The 10237-nt window shown below is 42.4% G+C and overlaps 2 protein-coding genes across 2 annotated transcripts; one reads left to right on the top strand and one right to left on the bottom strand.

Annotated features, from left to right (window-relative positions):
- On the top strand, positions 260-1616 carry LOC110432407. Its single transcript, XM_021452773.1, has 2 exons — positions 260-623; positions 1153-1616. Exons 1-2 carry the CDS (start codon positions 432-434, stop codon positions 1318-1320), a joined length of 360 nt encoding a protein of 119 aa, XP_021308448.1. The 5' UTR covers positions 260-431; the 3' UTR covers positions 1321-1616.
- On the bottom strand, positions 1860-5648 carry LOC110432406. Its single transcript, XM_021452772.1, has 2 exons — positions 3135-5648; positions 1860-3051 (listed from the first exon to the last, which is right to left on the bottom strand). Exons 1-2 carry the CDS (start codon positions 5588-5590, stop codon positions 3033-3035), a joined length of 2475 nt encoding a protein of 824 aa, XP_021308447.1. The 5' UTR covers positions 5591-5648; the 3' UTR covers positions 1860-3032.

The following is a 10237-nucleotide window of genomic DNA, read 5'->3' as shown; positions in this document are numbered from 1 at the left end:
GCTTTGGCTAAACTAGAAATGAATAAGATATATATTGGTATATATATATATATATATAACCTAGAAGCAGTAATGCACAATGTGTAAAAACTTATATATTTTTTTGTTGAACTTAAAAAACAAAAAAATTGTTGAACTAAAAAAACAAAAAATTAACCTCAGGCTGGTTCGAACCTGAGACCTAGCATGTGTAAAGCCTGCAAACCATACCACTGAGCCATCGAGTGTTTTCAAATGAGATTGACGATATAGTTTATATATACTATTGAGCCATATTATTTCTTGACCCAATTTACGCCGCCTCCTCGCATCCCCTCCGCCATTCCTCGCATCTCCACTCTCCAGCCCTCGCTCACTCCGCCTCCGAGCTGCACTGCCTGGGGTCATGGCTAGGGGCAAGAGAGCGACGCGCGCGCGCCGCCAGCTGCGCGATGCTGCCGGCAAGTTTGCCGTCGGGAGGCGGCGGCCAAGGGTCCTCTGTGCATGGAGACGGGATGCAGCCAGGAGGCGGCGGCCAGGGGTCCTCCGCGCATGGAGATGGAAGCAAGCGGTCCTCCTCGCCGTCGGGAGGCTACCACTCCGGCCAGGGTCCGTCGGCGCCGCGGTGCCCGAAGTGTTTGAAGGTAAACCCTAAACCCTAGGGAGATTGCTAGGGAGAATCGAGAGGTTTTTAGAAATCGAGAGGTTTTTTACTGCAGTCAAAAAGGATTCGTTTTAGAATCGAGAGGTTTTTAGAAATCGAGAGGTTTTTTACTATGAACATAGAAACAGATGAGACTAGGGAGATTGCTAGCATCTTTAACTGCTCATCGAAACATAGAAACAGTTGGGGCTTTTCCACTGAAATATTTAGGAGTACCTTTGCATTATGATAAGCTGTCTAGAGAGGATCTGCAACCCTTAGTTGATAAACTTCTCCTTAGGATAGCTGGCTGGAGAGGTAAGCTCTTATCTCTGGCTGCTAGAGCTTTGTTGGTTAAGACTTGTTTGACTAGCATTCCAATTTACTTGTTTGGTTAAGACTTGTTTGGCTAAGACTTGTTTGGTTAAGACTTGTTTGGCTAGCATTCCAGATAAGTAATTGTCTTTGAAATTTATTTGGCACATATAGTAGGATTACTAAATGTCTGAAATTGAACTTTTTGTTTGCAGATGGAGAAGAGGCTTCTCAAATTGGAGAGGCCGATTAAGAAGTTGAAGCTGAGACAGTTTTGTTTGGGCAAGAAAGTGTGGGTGCATGGCAGCAAGCTCTATGACTTAAAGATGGAGCCTGTCGACAAGCCAGAGGCCAAAAAGGTGTTGGTGGTGATCGATGATTAAGATGCTTGATGCTGCCTAATGAAGATGGAACTGCAGTATGCATGCTGGGATTTGTCTTTTGGAAAGTCTTAGATGGAACTGCAGTGGATGCTAGGATGTGTCTTTTGGTCTGTCTTTTGGAATTTCTTAGATGGAACTGCAGTGCATGCTTAGATGATTAGCTATGTAAATATATAGTATTTGGACCTGTTGCCTGAATGGCTAGGACATGTTGCCTGAATGGTTATGTATGTAATATATGGTTGCCTTGAATAATGGCCAAGTTGTTTTAGTGAATTTTTGTCTCCCTGTTTTCAGATCAACTCCACGAAATGAATGTTGCTGGCAGTTTTTTTGAAACTGAATGTATCTTGCTGGACTGGGATGTTATACATCCAGTTAGAATGATTTGCTTGACGCTTTCCCTGTGGAATTGCTTGGTTGCCTTGCTGGAATACAGGAAGCTGCTAAACTGGGAATTGCAGGTCTGAAACTAGAAAATAATAGTGTGGAAGTTATAACACCTGAAAATAATAGGCCTTGCAAGAAAGAAGACAATATCAAACTGCTAGCAAATATCAATTTAGTGGGCTGAAAAAACTTGCAGGACATACAAAGGAACATAACAGCACATACACGAATTAAATTCAGTAGCCAGCTGCACATACACAAACAATTCTTACAGAACTTGCACACTATCTTGCAGGACATACAAAGGAACATAACAGCACATATACAAACAACTCTTACAGAACTTGCAGGTTTCAAACTTCTACTCCACAACAAAATTTAACTAAATTACTCATCATAATCACTATCATCGTCATCATCCTCTACAGGGACTGTTGGATTATCGTTATCACTAGCATATTGCCATCCAGTTTCATCTTCGCCGTCCTCTAACTCATCATCTTGTTCTTCAACATCTCTTTGCACACGTAGGTCATCAACTAAACTAGCATCAACACGAACACCATCTTCACTAAGTGTTGCTCTTTCTCAATTACATTAGCATCAACACGGACATGCACAGCTTCACAATCGTCGTCTTGGTAGGACAACACCACTGCACTTGGTATATTATCATTGTCGTTTTGAGCCACATTCCACAAGTGCCTATGTGAAAATTTTTGAACCACTCGCCAGTTCTCATGATACTTGGTGTCTAGCAAATAAAATACCTTTGTTGCTTGTGTTGCTAGAATAAAAGAGTCATCCTTGTACCACAAGCTGCCATGGTTTATGCTTCTGAAGAACCCATCTTCCTTCATTCGAAACCGCCTTCTATGAGTGTCATACCAGTCACATCGAAATAGAACCACAGTCCTATGGCCATCTGAATCTGAGTTGTACCTAAGCTCAATTATTTCCTTCAAGGAACCATAAAAGTCAACATCTTGATTGTCATGTGTACCCTCAACCATAATTCCACTATTTTACGTTCTTCTATTTTTCTCACGCTCTACAGTGTGGAATCGAACCCCGTTCACAAGACATGCTGAAAAAATTCGAACTCGCAACCCAGGCTCACATGAAAGTGCAAATAGGTCATCACTTATGTCTTGTTTCTCCACATAACGAAGTTTTGCAAGCTGCACAAAAAATCAATGGATATAAAATTTTTGCTTCATATACCATGAAGAAATTAGTAGAGATCTAACTCTCATGCTTCTTAAACCAGGGAGAAAATTGTTTCTCAATTGTTTTTTCAACATCAGGACATCCTTCATTCTCTAACTCTTTCTTATAGACCTGCAAGTAATAGTTAATTCAAATCTTAGGGCTCATACTTAAGTTATAAGAAAGAATGAAAGCATCAGATGGGGCTGACATACTCAATATACGGCTCAACCTCCAGACAATTGTTAAGCACGAACCAAACCATTTTTTCATAATCATGCTCAAGATAAGTAAGTTTTGGTGCTCCAAGAAGATGTGCTCCATGCTGGAAAATAGATATCTCTCCTTCCAAAGTAGCAACACGTTCTCTATTCCTTCCCTCGCGATTGTGGCGAGTCTCAACATCATCACCAAAGTACCTTGAGCAAAACGTTAAGCACTCAGCAGCAACATATGCTTCTGCAATGGACCCTTCAGGCCTTGCCATGTTCCTCACAAACCGTTTCAATGTAAGCAACCTTCTTTCTACAGGGTACATCCATCCATATTGTACTGGACCTCTAAGAATTGCCTCTTCAGGTAAATGGACAGCCAAGTGTAACATTACATCAAAAAAAGAAGGAGGAAATATCTTTTCAAGCTTACATAGGATGATTGGGATGTCATCTTTCAGCCTTTTCAACACATCTAACTTCAAAGTTTTTGCACAAAGTTGCTGAAAAAAATTACCTAATTCAGCAAGTGCTTCGCATATGTCCTTGTCCATGATTCCTCGGATAGCAGCAGGTATAATTCTTTGAAGAAGAATATGACAATCATGAGTTTTCAGTGCTTGGAGGTTGCATCCATCAGCAGTCACACATGTTGCTAAGTTGGAAGCGTATCCATCTAGAAATTTCACACTCTCCAGAAAATCACAAAAATCAGCCTTCTGTTTTTTAGTCATTATGTAGGGTGCATGAGGAACACTGTATGAATTTCCTTCACGGACCAAGTGTAAATGCTTCCTAATGCCCATATCTTCCAAATCAAGCCTAGAGTTTATACTGTCCTTTGACTTCCCAGCCATGCCTAGAAATGTACCAAGGATGTACCCGCATATATTTTTCTCAATGTGCATCACATCAAGATTATGTTGCAGCTTCAAACTTGACCAATAAGGCAAATCCCACAAACATGACTTTTGCTTCCAACATTGGCCCTTTTCGTCCCGCTTTCTTTTTCTGGTTTCAGGATGCTTTCCTGGTCTAACATCCTTGACCCTCTCTAGTTTCTCCATTAGCTCAACAGTGCTAAATTTCTCTGGCTTCTCACGGTTTTCAACAGTACCATCAAACACCTTGCTCCTCCTCCATGGGTGGTCCTTAGCAAGGAAACGACGATGGCCGGTGTAACATACCTTATTCCTTATCCTTTTGGAGCAAGGGTTTTTGTCACAGTGCACACAAGCATAACAACCTCTTGTGACTCTACCTGACAATGTGCTCAAAGCAGGATAATCATGAATACACCATATTACAGCAGCATGTAGATCAAACTTCTTCCTAGTAATTGCATCAAGAGTAGGGACACCTCTGCAAAGCTCTAGCAACTCCTTAACAAGTGGCTCCAAGAAGACATCAATGTCCTTTCCTGGACATTCTTTTCCAGGGATAAGCAAACCCATCATAAAGTTTGATTGCTCTACACATTCCCATGGAGCGAAGTTGTATGGGATAAGAAACACTGGCCACATGCTATACGATGAGCTCATTTTACCAAATGGATTGAAACCATCAGTAGCAAGGCCAAGTCTGATGTTTCTGGAATCTTTTGCAAACCACCCATACTTTCTATCAAAGTCTTTCCACGCCTCACCATCAGCTGGATGGCTGAGCTCATTCTCCACGGGCTTCCTCTTCAACTTGTGCCATTGCACCTCCTCTGCCATTCTTTTGGAAGAAAACATTCTCTTAAGCCTAGGAATCAATGGAAAATGTCGCAAAACCTTCTCAGGAATCTTCTTTCTTCCATCGTTGTCTTTCCATCTTGATGCACCACAAACCGGACAAACATCATTTTTTTCTAAATTCTTCCAAAAGAGAATACAATTGTTTGGGCACACATGGATTGAATTGTACCCAAGCCCTAATGCACGAATAATTCTCTTTGCCTCCTCATATGATGCGGGAATAGAGCAATTTGGGAATGATGATGACAACAACTTCAGTATTGCTGTGAAACAACCATTATACATTCGGTAAAAGGACTTGATATGAAGTAACTTCACCACAAAAGAAAACCTTGTACAAGGACCACCAGGGTGCAATTCTTGCTTCATCTCTTCTAATAGAATTGCAAACATAGACTTTTTCCCATTACCTTCCTCTTCAGCGGTGTACAACTCCTCTACCATAGCATGAATTCCATCATCTGGGTCATCTTCTTCATCCACATTCATGGCAAAATCCTCATTGACACTAGTATGTTCATCAACATGGTCATCATTTTTAGCTGCTACAACATCCATTGATTCTCCATGATGCACCCATCTAGTGTAAGTACTAGACATCCCATAAATATACAAGTGATCCTCGATCTGCCCTTTAAAGCTACGAACCCGATTCAAACAACGACGACATGGACATAATATCTCTTCATCATCACTGAATCTCTCAGAAACAAAGGACATGAATTCATTGACCCCATCCACGTGTGCCCTGCTGAATAGCCCACTATTGATCCAAGACCTGTCCATCTGCACCATATCATATATTTCAGTTTACATAACGAGAACACATAACAGAGGCATGGTAACTATAGGGATAGAATTACTTGAACTATATTCAGGCAATATTTAAACTTGGTAACATTAGCAAGAAAAAAATAGAGGAGAAAAGAACACCTTTACCTAGCTGCCTGCTGCAAGTCTGAATGAATGCTGATGGGAGGAATTTGGCCGCTTGAGCATTGGTCAGGTTGGCCTAATCGCTGCTACACGATTGCTGGCCTACCCTGGCGCCGCCACCTAGTGGTGGCCTTGCCTGGCCCCACCGCCTGAATGGCCCTCGCCGTTGCCCGCTGCCCAGGCCCTTGCCAGCGCCCACGAACGCTCTCTCGCCGGCGCCCGCTGGACGACCCCCTCGCTGGTGACTGCGAGATCCGCCCCTCGCCGGTGCTCGCTGGATGGGCACCTCGCCGGCGCTCGCTGGACGACCCCCTCGCTGGTGACTGTGAGATCCGCAACTCGCCGGTGCTCGCTGGATGGGCACCTCGCCGGCGCTCGCTGGATGGGCCCCTCGTCGGCGCTCGCTGGACCACGCTCGCAGATGCGCCCACAAACGCTCGCGTGCGGCGGAAACAAGTCTGGACTGGGCGAGCTAAGTCCACGAGTCCTATGTGCCTTAGCTATTCATCTTCGAATAAATACAATTGTATATGCTAACTAAGCAAAACTACTCGCCTAGCTCAGTGGTAAGTCGCTTCCTCGGGTTGTAGGAGCGCTCAGGTTTGAGCCCTCCCTGCAACGAAATTTTTTTTGAATGGTAATTTTCTGGGATTGTGGCGCCTAGGAGGGAGCTAGCTCAACAGTGGGCTGGCATATTGGGCTGAGAGCACATGGGTGGGTGCCTGGCCCAAATCAAAAGCAGCAGCAGGCTAAGAAAAAAATAGGAAAAAACAAAAAAAACTACCCAATGAAAATTAGACATGCCAACATGGACAGGAGTACTTTAAATATTTCTAAAAAAAAAATTTCACACCCAACCTATGTCAATTGTTTTTGACATTTATAAATTAGGCCTCATGACATAGTGAATATTGTCATAGTATGGAATTAGAATAGTTCTATGACATTTATTATGACATCCAGCTTTTTTATGTCACTAGGTCAAGATGCCTATTACAGAATATCATAATTTGGATGATATAATGACATCATGGTCTATTGTCATACTAAATATGTCAAAAAATCATGCATTTCTTGTAGTGGAGGTTGTCGAGCACTTGCTTCTTTTTATTTCCTCGAAATATATTTTTGCATAGCCCATGCCTCTAACGCAATAATACTTCAGAAGAGTGAATCTTTCTGAATAGATGTCTTGATCTTAGGAGCATGATAAATCTCTCAACAAGAGTCTAACTCATTTTGAACAAACTCAATACAGAGTAGATAGCTTTTATAATTATCATATTAATATTTTCAGGTTTATCAGGCATATAAAACACAGCTAGAATTTTTAAAGATTTTAAAATAAATTCTCCAAGTAGTATTGATATCAAGAATAAGGTACTCATACTCTACCATATTTCACAGTGACTTAAGTGACACAGGGTTTTAAAATGATTTTTCAATAGTTGCAGGTTTTCAGGAAATATCATAGAGTGAGATTAATCATGATTAGAGACATTTTAATCTTTTTAATTTATCATGTCGGAGATAATATTCTGCATAATCCAAGATATATGTATATGTATAAAGTGTGCAGAGCATGTACCTGAATCGTAGAGTGGTGTAGTCGAAGTACGTTTGGCATGTCGAGGGATCTCCCCCATACTTGTTTTCTGCTTTCTTACACAAGAATAAAGTAGAGACACACGAGATATAATAATACTCTTTATTAATCTTGAGACATTTATTACAAATTACTGGTAATGAACTGAAGCTAATAGTAAATCTAAACCGGATTTAAAGATAAATAACTAAGATGCATTGCCTCAAGATCTAATCTAGATAGCTTAGCGGCGCTCTAACTCCCTGATCTTCTTATTGGCACTAGCAAGATCATGCCTAAGACCTAGTATCACGGTGTTGTGGTTAGAGAGCTGCCTAGTGATAGAGTTAACCGAGGACTGGAGGTCTATGATGACCCTGTCTAGCCTACGAACGTCCTCATCAATATCTACTATAGTCTTGCGACACTTAGGAGGTGTCTCAAAAGCATTGAGAGCGTGCTTTGGGGCTGCCTTTGGAGGGATGAAACAGACTTTGGCTGCTCTGATCCCCTCAAAGTAAGGCCTCTCTTCCTCCATCGTGTAGCGGATACTGCTGATCTCGCCGCTCCGGTTGGTCTTCACTCCAACAACCCTCTCATTGGGTCTGGGTGGAAGGATCCTAGTGCCGGCTGGCACCTTAACGGTGGCCTCCTTCTTGGCTGATGGTCCCTTGAGAACTAGGGGCTGCGGTGGTGCGGTGAGAACTGGTTGAGCATGGTAAGATTGGGCGGAGCTGCGTTGGCGTAATGGCATGGCTTCTAGCTGCCGCTCTGTGTTGGCCGGGACGAGAGCATGGGCGTCGGGGTCTTCCTTGAGCTTCTTGTTGAGGTCGTAGGGAACGACTTCCCAATCGTCGTGGAACTCTTCGGCCATTGGAGCAGCGACGGACTAATCAAGCTCTAATTGAAGAAGGAGAGAAGGCTTGAATAGATTGGTGTTTGAAAACTGACGTCAGGGGTCTGTTTATATAGGGGTCAGAAAGTGCCTCTAGGGTTTGCTCGGGCTACTCCGGCTGCCGTGCGTGCGAAACTTTCCATCTATATGATTATTTAGTTTACCAAAAATGTGTTTATCGCGACCGAGAAAATCGGGACTGAGAGGGGACATGGGCTGGGCGCCCACCCTCTTCATCAGGGCGCCCACCCTTTGCCTGGCCCCTCTATGGGCTCGCTTCCTCGAGCATACTTCTAGATGCAGACTTTATTCGAAAAATATATACGTGGCCCAAAAACGTCAGATTAAAAAGGTTGGGCTCTAATTCTCCATGGGAAGGTAGAAATGGATCACGTCTATCTCTTCTAATTCTTTATTAGGCTCTAAAAATAATTTAAAACGTTGACCATTTACCTTGAATAACGTACCTTCATCATTTTAAAGTGTGATAGCTCCGTGGGATGATGAATTGATTACCTTGAATGGTCCTTCCCATTTACTCCGGAGTTTTCCATGCCCGAAAAGCTTCACCCTAGAATTAAAAAGTAATACCTTATCTCCGGGTGCGAACTCCTTCTTCTTGATCCTCTTGTCATGTCACCTTTCGACTCTTTCTCTATATATCTTCGAATTGTGATATGTTTTCTCTCGCCATTCTTCCAATTCTGATAGTTGCATTCTTCTATGATCTCCAGCGACATCTAGGTCCATATTCCATCTTCTTATGGCCCAGTGTGCTTTGAATTCTAGTTCAACATGTAGGTGGCAAGTCTTCCCGTACACCAATTGGTATGGAGACATTCCAATTGGGGTCTTGTATGCTGTCCGGTATGCCCAGAGTGCATCGGGTAACTTGTCTTTCCATGTTGTTCCCATCTCATTGACTGTTTTCTGAAGAATATTCTTGATTTGCTTGTTGGAAGTCTCTGCTTGGCCACTTGTTTGAGGATGGTAAGGGGTAGCGATGTTGTGATGGATTCCATGTCTTGATAGATATTGCTTAAAGCGTTTGTCGATGAAGTGTGCTCCTCCATCACTTATCACTACTCTGGGAACTCCAAATCTTGGAAATATAACTTCTTCAAACATCCTCTTTGAACTGATGTTGTCAGCATGTTTGCAAGGTAGTAACTCTACCCACTTCGAGACGTAGTCAACTGCCACCAAGATGAACTCACACTTCTTTGATGGGGGAAATGGACCCATGTAGTCTATTCCCCAGACATCAAAGAGCTCAATCTGAAGGATGTTGGTGAGTGGCATGGCATCTCTTGTGTTTATGTTTCCGTGCCTTTGACATGGCCCACATCTTCTGATATATTGCTTCGTGTCTTCATACATTGTAGGCCAGTAGAATCCACACTATCAGATCTTTGAATGTGTACGGAATGCTCCATAATGACCTCCATATGGTGATGAATGACATTTGTCGATGATCTTCCATCCTTCCTCAGTGGTCACACATCTCCTGAGTAAGCCATCAGAGCATGTTAATCCTGTAGAGCATGTCGTCCCGGAGTGAATCATTGATGGGGGTTTCCTGTGGATTCTTAAAATACATTCTAGACGAGTGATCAGCAACAGAATTTTATATTCCCTTTTTATCTTTTATTTCTAAGTCAAATTCTTGAAGTAATAATATCCATCTAATCATGCAAGGTTTAGCATCTTTTTTAGTGAGCAGATATTTTAGTGCAGCATGATCAGTGTAAACAATTATTTTAGCTCCAACTAAATAAGATCCAAATTTATCAATGGCAAAGACAACAGCAAGAAGCTCTTTTTCAGTGGTTGCATAATTAAGCTGAGCTCCTGTCAAAGTTTTACTGGCATAAGCAATTGCATGATGCTTTTTATTTTTAGTTTGTCCCAAAACTGCCCCCACAGCATAATCACTAGCATCACACATAAT

The sequence above is a fragment of the Sorghum bicolor genome, chromosome 2 (assembly GCF_000003195.3).
Source record: "Sorghum bicolor cultivar BTx623 chromosome 2, Sorghum_bicolor_NCBIv3, whole genome shotgun sequence".
NCBI classification, from domain to species: domain Eukaryota; kingdom Viridiplantae; phylum Streptophyta; class Magnoliopsida; order Poales; family Poaceae; genus Sorghum; species Sorghum bicolor.
The sequence above is the reverse complement of the archived record's forward strand: the minus strand, read 5'-3'. Positions and strand labels throughout refer to the sequence as shown.